At 34.7% G+C, this 19,696-nt stretch overlaps 1 protein-coding gene across 5 annotated transcripts in view; it reads left to right on the plus strand.

Moving 5' to 3' along the window:
* Nucleotides 1-19,696, plus strand: part of COMMD10 (COMM domain containing 10) — a 362,273-nt gene that overhangs the window by 165,240 nt on the left and 177,337 nt on the right. Inside the window, exon 6 of one of the 5 annotated variants that reach the window (XM_054555845.2) lies at nt 17,113-18,562. The exons of the other annotated variants lie outside the window; for them this stretch is intronic. Within the exon in view, the coding sequence (XP_054411820.1) occupies nt 17,113-17,136 (24 nt within the window). The 3' untranslated portion in view covers nt 17,137-18,562. Of the gene's footprint in view, nt 1-17,112; nt 18,563-19,696 lie in introns of those variants that run through there. 5 annotated transcript variants of the gene reach the window in all.

Consider the following 19,696-nt stretch of genomic DNA (forward strand, 5'->3'; position numbering starts at 1 on the left):
CAAGACTGAACCAGGAAGAAACTGGATCACTGAACAGATGATATCAAGCTTGGAAATTGAGACAGTAATAAATAGCTTACCAACCGATAATGTCCAGGACCAGACGGATTCACAGCTGAATTCTCCCAGATGTATGAAGAAGAGCTTGTACCATTTCTACTGAAACTATTTCAAAAGTTGATGAGCAACTCCTCCCTAACTCATCCTGTGAGGCTAGCATCACCTTGATATCAAAACCTGGCAGAGATAAAACAAAAAAAGAAAACCTCAGGTCACTACGCTTGATGAACATTGATACAAAAGTCCTCAACAAAATACCGGCAAAAGAAATCCAGCGGCACATCAAAAAGCTTACCCACCACCATCAAGTAGGCTTTATCCCTGGGCTGCAAGGTTGGTTCAACATACACAAATCAATAAACGTGATTCATCGCATAAGCAGAACTAAAGACAAAAACCACATGATTATCTCAATAGATGCAGAAAAGGCGTTTGATAAAATTCATGCCTTCGTGTTTAAAACTCATAGCAAACTAGGTATTGAAGGAACATACTTCAAAATGAGAGTCTTCTATGACAAACCCACAGCCAACATCATACTGAATGAGCAAAAGCTGGAAGCATTCCCCTTAAAAATTGGCACAAAACAAGGATGCCCTCTCTCACCACTTCTATTCAACATAGTATTGGAAGTCCTGGCCAGGGCAAATAGGCCAGAGAAAGAAATAAAGGGCATCCAAATAGGAAGAGAGGAAGTCAGACTATCCCTGTTTGCAGATGAAATGATCCAATCTCTAGAAAACCACATAGTCTCAGCCAAAAGCTTCTTAAGCTGATAAACAACTTCAGCAGAGTCTCAGGATACAACATCAGTGTGCAAAAATCACTAGGATTCCTATACATCAACAGCAGTCAATTCAAGAGCCAAATCAGGAACACACTTCCATTCACAATGGCCACAAACAGAACAAAATACCTAAGAATCCAGCTAACTAGGGAAGCAAAATATCTCTACAAGAAAAACTACAAAACACTGCTTAAAGAAATCAGAAGTGAGTGACACAAATGGAAAAACATTTCATGCTCATGAACAAGAAGAATCAATGTCATTAAAAATGGCCATACTTCCCAAAGCAATTTATAGATTCAATGCTATTCCTATTAAACCTCCATTGAGATTCTTCGTAGAACTAGAAAAAAAAACTATCTTAAAGTTCATCTGGAACCAAAAAAGAGACTGAATAGCCAAAGCAATTTTAAGCAAAAAGAACAAAGCTGGAGGTATCCCATTACTTGACTTCAAACTATATTATAGGGCTACAATAATCAAAACAGCATGGTACTAGTACAAAAAAAGACACATAGCCTAATGGAACAGAATAGAGAACCCAGAAATAAGGCCACATACCTACAACTATCTGATCTTCAACAAACCTGACAAAAGCAAGCAATGGGGAAAGGATTCCTATTAAATAAATAGTGTTGGGATAATTGGCTAGCCATATGCAGAAGGTTGAACTGGACCCTTTCCTTACACCATAAACAAAAATGGATTAAAGACTGAAATGTAAAACACAAAAGTGTAAAACCCCTGGAAGACATCCTAAGCAATACCATGCAGGACAATGGCATAGGCAAAGATTTCACGATGAAGACAACAAAAGCGATTGCAACAAAAGCAAAAATTGATAAATGGGATCTGATTAAACTAAAGAGCTTCAGTACAGCAGAAGAAGCTATCAACAGAGTAAACAGAACCTAAAGAATGGGAGAAAATCTTTGCAAACTATGCATCCAACAAAGGTCTGATATGTAGTATCTATACGGAACTTAAATTTCCAAAGAAAAAACAAAACAACCTCATTAAAAACTGGGCAAAGGATATAAACAGATATTTTTCAAAAGAAGACATACATATGATTAACAGTCATATGAAACAAAGCTCAACATCACTGATCATTAGAGAAATGCAAATCAAAGCCACAATGAGATACCCATCTCAGTCAGAAAGGTTATTATTAAAAAGTCAAAAAATAACAGATGTTGGTAAGGTTGTGGAGAAAAGAGAACACTTATACACTGTTGGTGGGAGTGTAAATTGGTTGAACCATTGGTGGAAGACAGCGTGGTGATTCCTTGAAGACCTAACAGCAGAAATACCATTCAAGCCAGCAATCTCATTGCTGGGTATATACCCAAAGGAATATATTAATAAGCCATTCTATTATAAAGACACATATGTATGTTCATTGCAGCACTATTCACAATAGCAAAGACAGGGAATCGAGCTAAACGCCTGTCACTGGATAAAGAAAATGTGGTACATACACACCATGGAATACTATGCAGCCATAAAAAAGAACGAGATCATATCCTTTGCAGGGACATGGATGGAGCTGGAGGTCATCCATGCATTAGCAAATTAATGCAGGAACAGAAAACAAAAACCACATGTTCTCCCTTATAAGTGTGAGCTAAATGATGAGAACACATGGGTACATACAGGGGAACAACACACACTGGTGTCTATTGGAGGGTGGAGGTGGGAGGAAGGAGAGGATCAGGAAAAATAACTAATGGATACTAGGCTTAATATCTGGGTGATGAAATAATCTGTACAACAGATCCCCATGACACAAGTTTACCTATGTAACAAATATCCACATGTACCCCTGAACTTAAAAGTTAAAAAGATAACACAATATCAAAATTATGCAATAGCTATAAATTTAATAAAAGTTGTACAAAGAATTATTGATGGAAATTTCAAGACCTAAGCAAACAAAAGAATCATATTCATTGACCAAGAATACCACTTTTACTGCTGTGAGTAGAAAATATTGTGCTAAGCCAAAAAAATAAATAACTGAGCATTTTTCTTTAAGCTATATACCAGCGTGTGCTCACATCAGAATATTTATTAAACAGTCATCCTTCTTTGACCTTGAATTTCTCTTAATTACAATTTAGGAGTGCATAAATTGACTCAAGTGTAGCTTTTGGACAGCATTGAAAGTTTCAGATACAAATGGATACAGATGGAACTACAAGGCAGCCCTGTGAAGGATAATTAGAAAAAGTATAATGTTAAGAGTTAGGCATTTATAAAGCAGGTAACCTGTTTGACAGAGAAAGAATTAAGGTTATTTACAGCAAAGACTCAGGAAAGGTAAAGGAAGATAGGAGAGAGTTAAAGCCCTTAGTGCTGATCTATGCCAGGTGTGCGAGACCCTAGTTAGGTATCAAAATAGCCTGTGCAGTTCTGTTTTTGTTGTAATTTTGTTTTGTTTTGTTTTAATACATTTGTCCTGGTCTAAAGACTTGCACAATTTCTGGGAGTGGCCTTCCGTATAGCAGTTATTCATACAGGTCTCTGTTGGTTCTGTTAGAGACAAAGTTGAGTTACTATGGCCTGGCTGTGCAAATATTCTTGTTTTCCTTTTCTACTAACTTTAAAAACAACACTAAAATAAAAACAAAATCTGTCATGTGAAGCAACTCATGTATGTTGCTATCTCTTGGATCCAGAAATATACTGACAAAATTGAAATGGAAGACCAGAGACAGAAAAAAACAAAAAAGCAATTTCTCACCATGCATATTATTTGAAACAAAAGAAATTTAAGTTACTGACATCTTGTTTGAACATCTTGTTTGGAGATTTCTAAAATCAAGTAATAATAAGTAACAGTAAGTGGTACTATGCCCATTATTATACTTTTAAGCTGTGTTAAATGTTAATGATATTGTCTTTAGCAATTTTTATTGTTTTTAGTGAAAGAAAAATATATTCACATCAGAGCATGGTTATCATCCATATTCTTCCTTTAAAGTCATATTTTTCATCATACATTCTCATTACCTTGGTATATTTGGGACTGCTATGGTTGGGGCTATTTCAGATAACAAATAATTGCAAAGAAGTATTTACTTTTCATTGAAATATTCTTTAATTTTGTTTTATGACAGGATTGAGGTATGCCCTCAAACATTATTTCAGTGATTATTGTAGATTAGTATTTGGATCTTTCATCTGTTCGATATCTGGATAAATCAAATGGCCTGGCCATGGCAAACCACAAAATCCAGTTTTGTAGAGCTTATTTGTTTCAATGAAAGATTTTAATTAATCGTATTTGTTGAATCACAAAGATTTTGAAGTTACTTTGATATTAAATGAAAAAGAATTCTTATTTGCAATGGTAATAAAGTACTGAAGTATTAATAAAGTATTGAGAATTTGAAATTGACTAGAGATTTTAAAAATGAGAAGAGACAAGTCAAGGTAAATTCCCCCATATTCACATCTACACCTTATGGGTTACAAACATTTGAATTCTGAAAGATAATGCTGGCATGACTGTGATGGTCAATGGATTTATATCAAATAAACTATATTGTAGTTTATAAAATGGTTTTCTCTTACTATAGTCAATTAAAATCTTAAAAATAGAGTGTGTAATGTAGTACAGATTTTAAGCTTCCTTTATATGGCTTATGCTTCTTGTTATATTTGTGTCTTGGGGGGAATTCTTGGCAAGAGATTAGTTCCACATCTGATTTTATGAAACGAACCGACAATGACAGTAAAGTAATAAAGTCAACATAATGATTTAATTGTCTATGATTCACATAAGTCACTTAACAATTATATTTGTTTACTGGTATGTTTATCATAAAGTTAATATGTTTCCAGATTGTTCAAGTTTTATATTGTTATATTTTTCAAATTTCATTTTATGAATAATGATAATTTATATTCCCTCGAACTTCCATGTATTACCATAGTTGATCTTTTCTATTCATGCCCTGTTTTGAAAGAAATCTGACTTTTTACTTTCAAACATCTAGTTTTCATTATCTTGGAGCTAATTCAATCGCTGTGATAACTGGAAAAAATTACATTTTTATCTTTTAGTTTGTAAGGAAACTTTTGAACCTGAAACAGAAACTGAATATTTTTGAGATTCACTAGATGGATTGGTTTTCTTAATTATGCATTTGGTATAGTAATAATAACGTGTTATCTTTCAGGTATAATTTTCAATTCATATGAATATGAACAATTTATATTGAAATGCTGTGGCGTTTTTATTTGTTTAGTTCTTAGAAAGGGTAGCTCTTCTATGGGTTAACAGAGACAAGACTTTTATACATAATTGGAGATACTAGATGGAAGTAGTTTGGTTAAAAAGGGAAAAAAAATCTATTTGGTTGAAGATGGAGGGCTGAGCATGCATGATGACTTCTTATCCTTCCTGACACCTCACCTCATAGAGGCATATACATAAAGGAATAGATCCATGCAGCAAAGAAAATCAGAGAGACTTACTAGCACTTGGTATGTTTTCAAGAAATTACTAGGAGAAGGAAAAATGGGAATGAGCTAACTGATGGAACAAGCAGTGCAGAGGAGGAGATGGGAGGGAACTGATCAGCCTGCCTGAACCCTGGAGAGTCTCTGTTCTGAGAATCTACAAGGATGAAGATACAGAGCTCAAAACAGGAGACTCAATTAAAGGACCATATCTGCAACTGGGACAGTTGGCTCCCCTACCTCACTTTTACAACCCAGATTAGAAACCAGTCTGATCTCAGTTCTTCTGAGCAATGAACCATATGGGAAAGGGTGACGTTTCTGTTGTGCCTCTTGGCACGCCACAACTAAGCCTACATTATTCTGGCTTGGGTTGGGGGGTGCAGTTTTCCTACCAGTTCCTGCCTTAAGTGAAGTTCCTGCCTAAAGTGAAGCTTGCCCCTACCCATGTGCACAGAGCTCCTAGTTAATGCTACCAAGTAGGCAACAAGATAGGTGCAACCTGTTTTTATTATTATGCTTGTTCATTGTTTTCTGAAGCTGTCATTTCAAATGCTTGATTTTTCCATTATGTTCTTACCTTCCGTTTATTGTTCATTAAGTATTTGTTCCCCATTAAACAGATTTTTCACAAATTAAAGCAGACTGTATTTTCAAGAGAAGTAGTTGAGTCTTAGGAGTCTGCAGAAACTACTTTTACCTCTGAAGACATTTGCTAATATATTGATGGGATATAATTTAGAAACAATTAGATAGTCTTTACATATTATCATTTTAGTTTGAATTTAATAATAGCATAAGCTAACACTGTTATTTAATAGTGCACATAAATGCTAACTGAATATATGTATTCAGTTACTTATTCTTTATATCTTACAGGCAAAAAAGATACAACCCATGAGTGCTTACTTTTTCAGGTTGTACCTTTTTTGCCTGTAAGACATAAAGAATATTTTATTAAAACCTTAAGAAATGTTAGTCTCATTAAGTAGAAGAGAAGAACATAATTCTTATCTTTAAACCATTTAGTAGTGGGAATTGAATGTAGTGTTCAGAAACATTGAAGTTAGATCCACTCTTAATTTTTCTCATTTTCTTAAATTTCATGGATATGCATATTGAGCTATTTTCGTATTCAATCTCAGCTAAATAAATTAGCCCAAATATACATGACTGAAATTACCTTCTATAAAAAATTCCAAAAGCATTTGAAAAATATCCCATGGGTGGTAAGTCTGTAATATTTTACTTTATTAAAATGCTGCACCTGGCTTCTGAATGGATATCTAAGAAGAAAAGAATCTACAATATAATGAGAGTTAACCATGTTTTGTCCAAAATGATTTTGAATCACCAGTGGGACAGATCTTGGAGACCTAGTGGAAACTTCAAATGGTAGTATCCAACTTCTGTTCATTTTGGGGTTATTGAGTATATGAAGAATATTATTTTTCTGTGTCTGACAGTCAGTAGCTTTGACATGATTATAGTGAAGTATAATTTAGGTGTTGGTTTTAATCTGTAATAGACTGTAACACCTTGTATTTTGGGTGCTATAGAAATTACCTTTCCCTTTGCATGTATGTGACGGTTAAGATCTGAAGAACCTTGATTAATGGTTCTTGGATTTATGTTTAAAGAAACCAAAGGATGGGCATTTTTCTCATCTCCGTCTTTGGCATTTGAAACAATATACAGGTTGATTATTCCTTATCCAAAATGGTTGGAATCAGAAATGTTTCAGATATTGGATTTTTTCATATTTTGTGATGTTTTCATACACATAATGAGATATGTTGGGATGGGACCCAAGTCTCAATGTGAATTCATTTATTTTTTATGTATATCATAAACATATAGCTTGAAGGTATTTTAAAGTAATATTTTAAATAATTTTGTGCATTAAACAAAGTTTGCATACATTGAATCATCAGAAAGCAAAGGTATCCCTGTCTCAGCCAGCCATGTGGATACTCTGTGGTGTTTGGCATCACTGTCATTCCTGACTCTGAATTTGTATGCTACTGATAAACAACTCCTTTATTAGACTTACTCACACATATGTACTTAACAGTGAAAAAAATGAGTTCAGAGTAACTAAGCAGCATAATAGCATCAAACAATGGCAGGCTTTCAAACTTTACCTACAATGCTGTTTTTGTTAAAAGGTTACTCTACACTGTATTTTATTTTTTTTAGATAAGAAGAAATATTGGAAACACTTGAGAGATCAAGAAATGGGTCCTCTAGGGATGAGGAGACATTCTGAATAAACTATGTCCTGTGTTCCTGCATTTTGACTGCAACCCATCACATTAGGTCACTTAGAGAATTTTCTACTTGTAGTGTCATGTCAGTGCTCAAAAACTTTCAGATTTTGGAGCATTTCAGATTTCAGATTTTCGGATTAGCGATGCTCAACCTTTACAAAGGGCCTTTATGGAGATTTTAAATATATAGCTTGTTGTCTACTGAGTAGAAAGATGGGCTGCTTCTGTTTTTCTCTTAACAATATTTTCAGCTTCTATACTAACCAGTTCCAGGTGTTCCACGATATAGAAATATTTAATTTTCATATGAAATTTATGAAAGGAAAATGCATAGGAGGGCATTTTAGCAAAACAATAAGACAAAACAGCTTTTGACAGTTGGTTTGCTATTAATAAGTACATAGGAGTACACAGTAAATGGAAGGCTCATTTAGACCCTTAGAATTTTTCTTAGCAGGGGGCCCTTTACCTGAAATCATGGTACTAGTTTAAGACTTCATGTTCTTTTTTGTAAATACATTTAAGGCGATCGGCTCTTTTCAAAATTAGGTTAATTTTTCAGAAAGAAATAGTATATCAAATAAAAGGAATATTATGGTGGGTTCAGATCAATTTTAATTGAAACATAAGCAACAGAAAATTTTAAGATTCTTATATGTGGACCACTTTGTATAATGTGCCTACAAGGTAAAGATTTTGTGGTCATCTGAATTTTGGGAGAAGTAATTTTCCAAGAATTAATACTGAAGCTTTTTGAATCACAGTTTTGTATACCCAATTTCATTATTTGGTTCTGTGCGATATAGAATGTTCAAGGCTAACTATAATCATTTTTGTCCAATTTGTTTTAAAGAGGGTTCAGCAGCTCCAGGAATGGTATAATGGTGAATGATGGTGTTTACATATCAATACAGATCTACAAATATGAGTATATTTGAAGAAAAGCAAATTCATATTGAATTTAAAGGCATATAAATTGGATTTCTTTTCCATTCATGGACATCTACTTGTATAAAGAATAAAAATTAAATTTTGAACACATCCAAAACCTTTTCTCTTACTGAATTTCAATACTCTTTTCTAACAATGTCTTAGAATTTTGTAGTATATCTATTCCTCCCCTAGATAAGATCTATAGCACACTTACTCTCTTCCTCCCTGTTACTATCCTAGAATACTTTTGTATTTTAATTTTAGATTATTTCCTTTTAAAATTATGCATAAATAATTATTTAAATTTAGTTTACTACTTTTTGGACACTACTATTGGACACCACCACATCTTTTTTTCTCTAGATTGATTTTTTTTGTTTGACTGGAATTGATCATTTAGTAATTCTTAGATTGTATCTGAAGGTATTAAACTAGCCTGTCTTTGCATGACTGAAAATGTATATTTATTCTCACTTGATTGCTAATTAGGCTTGACATAGAGTCCTATGTTTAAGTAATTTTATCTTAGATCTTTGAAAATACTATTCTATTGACTTTTCTGATATTGCTAAAAAGAATTCTGAGATCAATATAATTTTCGTACCACTGTAGATAACCCTTTTTCGTCCCTTTGTCCTCTTTCTTTCTCTTTGGAAGATTTTGGAATTTTTATCCTTGGGGTTTGATATTACACTAGGATGCCATATTATTAATGCTTTGCCTCAGCTGCCTCTCCCTGCACCTCTGCTTTTGTCTGAAACCTGAGTCTACCTTTAGCTAAGGGAAATTTTCTTCTTTTATTTCTGTGATTACTTTTTCCACTCAGTTCTGTCTGTTTTATTCTTTCATTCAATAGCTACTAGAACTTCTAGATCTATCCTCCTTTCTCTTACTTTATATTTCCTCATTTTGCAGGGGATTCTGAATAATCTTTTGTCTTTGTCTTCTAGCTCAAAAATTTGATCTTTAGCTACGTCCTTCAATGTTTTTTTTTTTTTTTTTCCTGAGAGTCTTGCTCTCTCACCCAGGCTGGAATGCAGTGGTGCAATCTTGGCTCACTGCAACCTCTGCTTCCTGGGTTCAAGCAATTCTCTCACCTCAGCCTCCAGAGTGGCTGGGATTACAGGTGCATGCCACCATGCCTGGCCAATTTTTGTATTTTTAGTACAGACAGGATCTCACCATGTTGGCCAGGCTGGTCTCAAAGGTCCTTTAATTTTTCAGTTTCTTTTTTAAGGCTTTGTATTGTCATTATTTTGTTAGTCATGTTTTTAATTTTGTAGCAGTCTTTTCCATAATTTTTTTTTTGTCAGTGTGCTATCTTTTCAAATCTCACTGAGAATTACAATTATATTTAACGTTTTCCTCTGTTTCTTTTACTCTGCTGAGTGTTATTTCTTCAATATGTTAAATTTGGTGACTTTCTTGCTAATTTTTCCTCAAGTGTTTGGTGATTTTTGGTTGTTTGTTGTTTGTTGAATAGTTGAGAGCCTAGACTGAACAGTCTTGGTGGCTGGAGAGTATTTATTTCATCAGCCCAAATGAGAATCCCTTTTTACTTCTTGGGCTATATAGATTCTCATTACAGAAGCCTTCATCCAATAACTGCAGGGCAAAAGAAGTGGGTGTGGCTGGGCAGGGTATTCTGGTTGCAGAAGTTTTTCACCTGGGTTTGGGACTACCTTTCCATAAATTGGCCACCACCTTGTTCTGTTTCTCTAATCTGGGACTCTCCACCGTCAGAAATCACATTTGGGAAAATGTACTCCTGCTGTTGTTATTTATTGACTGTGAGCTTTGAGTTTCTCTGAGCCTCTGTAGCAGACTCACACTTTCTTGTTTTAGCTGCAGTTTTCTCCAATCTGATTTTGCCTTTAAACTAATCACATCTCCTCTGATTTGTGTTTGTTTATAGAACTTCTTCAAAATTTTTGGTCTGCAGTGGTATTATTTTCCTGCGCTATCATTCTTTCTTCTTTTTAGAAATATATTTTATATGGAATTTGAGGGGAAAGGAAAGAGGTAAATGTTTCCTCATTTGCCATCCATTCCTTTTTAAAGTAAAATGTAAAAATACAGATTTTGAAATTAAGAGAACTAAGAGATGATAAAACCATTTCAATGGAGATTTATCAACATATTTTAAAGGGAGGAAAATGTGCTGAATATTGCTGGTGTTTAATGAATTTAGAGAGGACATTTATTTAGCATTAGCCTCTGTCACCAATTTATTATTTTTCCCTGTGGAAACTACTGACTTTGGAGAAATTTCTTGGGTAATGTTTATTGTTAGTCATCCTGTTTAAGAACACCTTGCTTAAGGTGATATTTTTATTTCATGGTAGCAAATGGATTGTTTTGACATATTCAATATTGACCCATTTAAAGTAGGCATGGTATTTTCAAAAGTGCCATGGCATGTCAGTATCTTCTAAATTCTAACTTAACCAGTATTAAAGAAGTAAACCCTCGTACTTTAATGGAGATTACAAAAGAACTTCACTGTCTTGTTCTATGCAAGATTTAGTAAACAGAGAAAATTAGGTGTTATAGTAATGGTCCTGCAAAGCAGTAGCTCATCTGTACAAGAAAATTGATGGTCTTTAAAATGGCCAGAGATTTGTTTATAACTTCATTTTAATTAATTACATTTTTGGAAAATGAGTTGAATTTAAGATTAGACCCCAGGCTTGAATTTGTCATATTTTTTATAATGGTATTTTGAAACAAAGTTTGCTAATAGGTGTTTAAAAGAGAGTAAGAAAATATTTTCATTTACATAGTTAGGGTTTATTTGTGGAATAAGTATTGTATCTTTGTCATTATTCAAAAATAGAAAAAAGTTGTGAAGCAACATGTTCTCTTTGTGAATGTTGAAAATTACTAACAAATCTGTGCGATTGGTTTTGTATGTCTTGTGAAGACTTGCCAAATTGGATTTTATTTTTCTCTTTTACTTTTTTCTAGTAAAGCCAAGTCCTACTTGAGAGACATCAGTAGCCTATGGAAATTTGTTGCTTTTCTTTGAAAAGTGCACCTGCATACAAAACTGAGTAAAAACATATTTCACAAAGAAAACTATAACTAATTAAATTTCTCAGTACTACCTAATTTGCCAATATAACTAGTTTTGGTTAAAAAGAAGTTGACTATAATGTTCACAACTGTTTATTGAACAGAAAAACTGGATGCAATCAGAAATCATAGGTGTACTCATGGAGATGAAAATTGTAGATGTGACCATTGCTATTTCCTTTTAAGGTTTCCTAATCTTGCCTAGTGTAATCACTGAGTTTTATGGGTATTTGGAGGATTTTCTTGTTGCAGGTGATGGTGATCCTCCTTATTTTATATTTATTTTTTGGTAAGGCTATGAGTAATGTAGATGTATATTCTTATCGTAACTTAGTAAAACTCTTTTATCAAATTGGTCAGTGTAGCCTGCAGCTGGGGACTTCTAAAAACATGTTACCATGACTAGAAATTTTTATTTCAGTGCACTTATCTGACATCTTTCTGGTTATTATTGACCAAAACACCTGACTCCTGCCTCTTCTTTCTTTTTATCCATTTTGTTGTCCTTATTTTGCATATTTTTGCATATGCACAGATTTCTGGCTTCCTCATTCCTATCAACAACCAGAATAACTTTTAGTGGTCTAACTTGTATCTTCACTTATCAACTTAAACTGTTCTTTTTGAAATCTTGCCAGTGGGTTCAGTGCTCCTGTCTCTGTTCTCTATCTTCTGGATCTCTCTTCAACCTTTGGTTCCACGGGCCAGCCATTCTTAACTGTTTCAGTTTCAGAAATATTTTTTCCCTTTAGTTTTATAATAATAATTAGCTAATTTTTCTTGAGCACTTACTTTCTATCTTTGACTATTCTAAGCACTTTACAAGTCATATGATCTTTAACACAATCCTTAGAGAGAAGTTTATATTACTTTTTCCACTTTCAGATAAAGAAAAGTAAGGCACAGAGAGGTTAATTACTTTGAGGCCACACTAATAAGTGGTAGAATCAGGATTCAGACACAGGCAGTCTGACTAAAGAGCTGGTACTTTTCCTCTTTAGATGCTATACTATTCTGATCAGTGTCTCCTCTCATCTTTTTCTATTTGGATCTAGTTTTGTATATTTTCATTTGCCCTACACTTACCTGTTAGGTTAAAATTTCTACATCCCTCAAAACTGCTGAAGTATCAGTTAATAATATAGTTTTCAACAGAATAGAAGTTTAATACATGTTGTGAACCAATTTCTTCGTGTTGCCTTTTGAAATTAACTTTAAAGAGAACAGTCATTAACGGCTCAAAGTTAGACCTAAGAGGATTTACAGGTGATGTGTGTATGTGTTTTTGTTTTATCCATCATTCTTCAGTTTCTTAATTACCAATACTATACCAAGACAAATGCCTGCATTTCATCATTAGCCATTAAAATATGATTTTCTTAGAGTTGAAGATTGAATTTAGGGCCAGTTTTTTCAAGTACGTTAATTATATTTAAATGTGTAAGTCTACTCATTATAAAAGTGAATTATTTTGTAAGTGTTGGTTATTAAGTCTATGTATTCCCAAGTCTTTTCAGTCTGAAGTGAGCTGCAGACACAGTGCCTAAGCATTTTGTCCTTTATATTTTGTACCAGCAAAATGAAAATCATTTTTTATAGCCTCATTACTCATTCCCAAAATGATTTGAGGTACCAGTTAGGCCCATTTGCACAATATCTGGCAATATTTCTATGTCAAATATGTTACAATCTGGCATTTAAAATGGCCACTGTAAGTATTATCAGGCACTATTGTTCCTTTTTAAAAAATAGTATAAAATTTGAAAACAGTGCTTTGGAAATTATGTCTTTAGTGGCTATAATATAAATGGTTAACCTTACGAAGGGAAAACATGAAATTGTTTGAAATTGGTTTATATTGGTTGTCATGCTAAACATATTTTTAATAGTTTGCTTATTTGGTTTGATATTGGTTGTCATGATTTAAAATGCTATGGTTGTGTAGAAGTTCTTCACGAATATATAAGCAGTTTTTACTTACACATATATTTTAGAAAATGAATAGTTTATATTTTTGCTGTTGTAGGACTTTTTAAAAACATCTATGAAACACTAAGATACATCTGAATTGGAGCTGAGGACTAAGCTCTGATTTTTTATCGTGCCCAAATTCCTACCTAAGGGATCTAGAGAGTCATGCCCTACAAACCATAAATTCTCATCAGATGGGTTTTATTTGACCCTATGTGTCATGACTGACTTTTCAATCTAACTCTGGCATAACATTACGAGACAAGGAAAAAATAACCCCAAAATATATTTCCTTGCCATACCTTGAAATTGCCCTGCACAGTCTCTTGTGGGAGAAATCCACATCTTATAGAGAATCCCTTTTCCCCTTTGTTTTCCTTCCTTTCTTTCCAGATCCAGGAGATAATCAACTAAGAGCCAGGCACTCTTTTAGGTCCGATAAGAAACATTTTACAGCCTGCTCTCTCTCTCAAGTCTGCTCTCTGAGAGATTCCTCTGCACAATAAAACTTGGTCTCCACAATCGTTTATCTTAACCTGAACATTCCTTTCCATTGATCCCAGGTCTTGAGATAAACTCAACCAATTGTCAACTAGAAAATGTTTAAATTTACCTATAGCCTGGAAGCTCCCCGCCCCCACACTTTGTGTTCTCCTGCCTTTCTGAACCAAACCAGTGTCTTTCTTAAATGTATTTGATTGATGTCTCATGCCTCCCTAAAAATATATAAAACCAAAATGTACCCCGACCACCTTGGGCACATATTCTCAGGACCTCCTGAGGGCTGTGTCACAAGCCATGGTCGCTCATATTTGGCTCAGAATAAATCTCTTCAAATATTTTGCAGAGTTTGACTCTTTTCGTCGACAGAGCAAACCGTACTTCCTGAAAAGATTAAGAGTTAGAGAGCTAGACTTTATTCAGAGTGTGAACCTGTGTACCTATTATGTAAAATGCAAGAGCTTTAGAGCCTTTAACTAAAGGAGTGGCCCCTAAATCAAGTCAAACTCTTTTGTTTCCCAACTACCTCTTGCTGTATAGGAGCCACCTGGCTCTGCTTTCTCGGGTGTACATTCTTCTTAGAGGAGTTTTAGTGATTCAAGTCCAGGCCTTGGTGCTGGGGGAAGAAAGAGGGTTTTCTTCTGCAGGTTTGTTAAACTGTAATTCAGGTCAAATTTTGAATATACGTATGAAGGCATAGAAGTGTTTAATATTTTAGTTTATTCCCTTTAGTAGTTACAAAAATTACTGCTTAGTGAAAACTTAGCATCAGGATATCCCTTCACTAAAATCTAGGTCTATAATTTGACAATTCATTTCACAGCACCTGACATTACTGTTACATTCACTGTAGCACTTAGCATGCAAAGATTATATTTTCTACAACTCTCAGTCTCTTCTGTTATCAGATAATGTGAGAGCATTAACTACAAAGTCATGTAAAGGTCAAGTCAAGGCTTAATTTGAAAACAGAAGCCTGACACCCATCCGTTTACATAACAGACAGAGCATTGTGGTCTCCTCTATGACTGTTAGGTCTGAGCACTGCCCCATATTGCTAATTTCTCACATGCTTTTCTTAACATTTTTTTTCTTTAGGAGCTTGTTGGAGAGATATACCATTTCTGTCAGATTTTACAAAATGTCTTGAGCTCCTTGAAAAATAGGTGTCATGTAAATGCAAACTATGGTCAGTTCTTTTAGCCTAAGACATTATTTGATTTTATAGCAAGTCCATTCCATGTAAATGACATGCAGTCATATAGCTTACCATGAATACATTCATGTCCTAAAAATCTCTGATACTGCCTGTGTTCAGAGTAGCTAACATTTAATTTTGTTTTCATGTGTTCTTTAAAAAGAGTAGGGAAAATCTTTTTTATATTATTAAGGCTTAATCTCTGGATTTGGTCACCAGTGAAATGAATTTCATAGCCTCATTCTATTACAGACATTTTGTCTGCTTCACAAAATGACAACAATTTTGCATTATTGGTGGTCTGTGTTCAAGAGACATTACATCTAAAGAGAGCTAGAAATTGCAATTTAATACTAAGCAATGTGATATGGGAAAGGAGGCCAACTCTCCACATGCTCTTTCTGCTAGAGCATAATATTCTGCATATTGACTTTTTTTTTTCACTATACCCAAAAGTCAGGATTTTTCATTAACTTCTGGTAATACTGTTGAAATTGACCTTGATTATTCATGTAAAGGGCTTCTCAGACAACCTATAGGTATGAGAATAGCTTTCAGAATTGTAATCATATTTAGGTTATATTTAAGCAGTGATGTTACACACTTCCCAAAAAGTAATTTACTGGGACATTTACATAACTCTGTGTACTTAAATTTGTCTACTTATTGCTTATTTAAAACATTACATAGGAGAGTTTGTGTTTTCCTTACTCAGCATTTTCCATATGGCTTTATTTTCCACTTAGTTTGAAAACTTAAAAAAAATTCAAGTTAACAAGCATTTATTAAACATCTATTATATTCAAGGCCCTGGGCTACGTACATGTGGAACATAAAAAATGATGATGATGACAGTGATTGCAAACACTTGCAATAAGTCCTCATATCGCTGTCAAGTAGATGCTGTTATTATGCCATATGAGCCATAATGAAGCAGATGAGCCATAGAGTATTTCATAATTTGCTCAAGGTCACACAGCCAGTGATTTGGAAAGACTGGCTTAAAACACATGCAGTTTGACACCAGAGATCACACTCTTAACCACTGTGCTATACTAAAATGAAGACAAGATCCTACCCTTAAGAAGCTTTCATCCTACTAGAAAAGTGGTAATACATATTCAGGGAAAAAAACAAAAAGAAAACAGTAAGTCAGTATGTGTTAGGTGCTGCATTACTGGCTCAAATATGGAAGACATTGGTGCTCAGAAAGAGATGCATTCCTTTTGGGAGGTGGGGAAGGCCTCCTGGAAGAAGTGTTTTAGCTGACCCTTAAAGAAGGGGCAGGATTTTGTCAAGTGAAATTAATTAGAGGAAGACCTTCTCCTTAAGGGGGCAATGAGAACAAAGGCATTGTTTTCAGGAAAATGCAGTGCCCAAAGTTAATTTGACTATATGAAAAAGAAAAATATTTATACCTATGCAGACCTTTGAATGTAATGCATGTTTTCATTTAAAATTAGAAATTTATATAATTTTTGAGGTATTATGGATCCAAATTGTAGATTTTTTAAAGGTTAAGCTGTTATATTTTTCTTTTTAACGAAAGGGGTATATTTCAATGGAAAGGAGTTACCAAACTGAAATCCGGCAGCGATGCTAAGGAATAACATTTATTTCATATGAAAATGTTGTAGAATATTTTATGGATATTATTTTTTACATCTAATGTTAACATTATCTGTAAGCTGAACTAATAGATCTGCGTTGATGCAGCAGTAGTAAACCTACTTTCTACAGGAACTACTTCTATTACACTCTTTAATTTAAATCTCTTTCCATAACCTGTCAATATTTAAAGTACAACAAAAGATAGTTGCACTCAGAATAAAAATTTGTTTTTACAGAGAATTTTAGACCATTATCCCTGATGAACATCGGTGCAAAAATCCTCAATAAAATACTGGCAAACCGAATCCAGCAGCACATCAAAAAGCTTAACCACCATGATCAAGTGGGCTTCATCCCTGGGATGCAAGGCTGGTTCAACATGCACAAATCAGTGAACATAATCCATCATATAAACAGAGCCAAAGACGAAAACCACATGATTATCTCAATAGATGCAGAAAAGGCCTTTGACAAAATTCAATAGCCCTTCATGCTACACACTCTCAATAAATTAGGTATTGATGGGATGTATCTCAAAATAATAAGAGCTATTTATGACAAACCCACAGCCAATGTCATACTGAATGGGCAAAAACTGCAAGCATTCCATTTGAAAACTGGCACAAGACAAGGATGCCCTCTCTCACCACTCCTATTCAACGTAGTGTTGGAAATTCTGGCCAGGGCAAGCAGGCAGGAGAAAGAAATAAAGGGTATTCAATTAGGAAAAGAGGAAGTCAAATGGTCCCTGTTTGCAGATGACATGATTGTATATCTAGAAAACCTCATCGTCTCAGCCCAAAATCTCCTTAAGCTGATAAGCAACTTCAGCAAAGTCTCAGGATACAAAATCAGTGTGCAGAAATCACAAGCATTCCTATACGCCAATAACAGACAGAGAGCCAAATCATGAGTGAACTCCCATTCACAATTGCTTCAAAGAGAATAAAATACCTAGGAATCCAACTTACAAGGGATGTGAAGGACCTCTTCAAGGAGAACTACAAACCACTGCTCAATGAAATAAAAGAGGACAGAAACAAATGGAAGAACATTCCATGTTCATGGATAGGAACAATCAATATCATGAAACTGGCCATACTGCTCAAGGTAATTTACAGATTCAGTGCCATCCCCATCAAACTACCAATGACTTTCTTCACAGAATTGGAAAAAACTACTTTAAAGTTCATATGGAACCAAAAAAGAGCCCGCATTGCCAAGACAATCCTAAGCCAAAAGAACAAAGCTGGAGGCATCACGTTACGTGACTTCAGACTATACTACAAGGCTACAGTAACTAAAACAGCATGGTACTGGTACCAAAACAGAGATAGAGACCAATGGAACAGAACAGAGTCCTCAGAAATAATACCACACATCTACAACCATCTGATCTTTGACAAACCAGACAAAAACAAGAAATGGGGAAAGGATTCCCTATTTAATAAATGGTGCTGGGGAAACTGGCTAGCCATATGTAGAAAGCTGAAACTGGATCACTTCCTTACACCTTATGCAAAAATTAATTCAGGATGGATTAAAGACTTAAATGTTAGACCTAAAACCATAAAAACCTTAGAAGAAAACCTAGGCAATACCATTCAGGACATAGGCATGGGCAAGGACTTCATGACTAAAACACCAAAAGCAATGGCAACAAAAGCCAAAATTGACTAATGGGATCTAATTAAACTCAAGAGCTTCTGCACAGCAAAAGAAACTACCATGAGAGTGAACAGGCAACCTACAGAATGGGAGAAAATGTTTGCAATCTACCCATCTGACAAAGGGCCGATATCCAGATGTCCAGAATCTACAAAGAACTTAAATTTACAAGAAAAAATCAAACAACCCCATCAAAAAGTGGGTGAAGGATATGAACAGACACTTCTCAAAAGAAGACATTTTTGCAACCAACAGACACATGAAAAAATGCTCATCATCACTGGCCATCAGAGAAATGCAAATCAAAACCACAATGAGATACCATCTCACACCAGTTAGAATGGCTATCATTAAAAAGTCAGGAAACAACAGGTGCTGGAGAGGATATGGAGAAATATGAACACTTTTACACTGTTGGTGGGACTGTAAACTAGTTCAACCATTGTGGAAGACAGTGTGGTGATTCCTCAGGGATCTAGAACTAGAAATACCATTTGATCCAGCCATCCCATTACTGGGTATATACCCAAAGGACTATAAATCATGCTGCTATAAAGACACATGCACACGTATGTTTATTGTGGCACTATTCACAATAGCAAAGACTTGGAACCAACCCAAATGTCCATCAATGATAGACTGGATTAAGAAAATGTGGCACACATACACCATGGAATACTATGCAGCCATTAAAAATGATGAGTTCTTGTCCTTTGTAGGGACACAGAAGAAGCTGGAAACCATCATTCTCAGGAAACTATCGCAAGGACAGAAAACCAAACACCGCATATTCTCACTCATAGATGGGAATTGAACAATGAGAACACTTGGACACACAGAGGGGAACATCACAAACTGGGGTCTGTCGTGGGGTGGGGGGAAGGGGGAGGGATAGCATTAGGAGATACACCTAATGTAAATGACGAGTTAATGGGTGCAGCACACCAACATGGCACATGTATACATATGTAACAAACCTGCATGTTGTGCACATGTACCCTAGAGCTTAAAGTATAATAATAAAAATTTTAAAAGATAAAAATGCTTAAACAGAAAAAAAAAATTTGTTTTTACTATCGTGACTTTTCCCCACGTTTATGTTTATTAAAAACTGACATAAACAAAACCTGTATAAAAAGTACTCTTTATTTT

This window comes from Pongo abelii, chromosome 4 (assembly GCF_028885655.2).
Source record: "Pongo abelii isolate AG06213 chromosome 4, NHGRI_mPonAbe1-v2.0_pri, whole genome shotgun sequence".
Taxonomy (NCBI): domain Eukaryota; kingdom Metazoa; phylum Chordata; class Mammalia; order Primates; family Hominidae; genus Pongo; species Pongo abelii.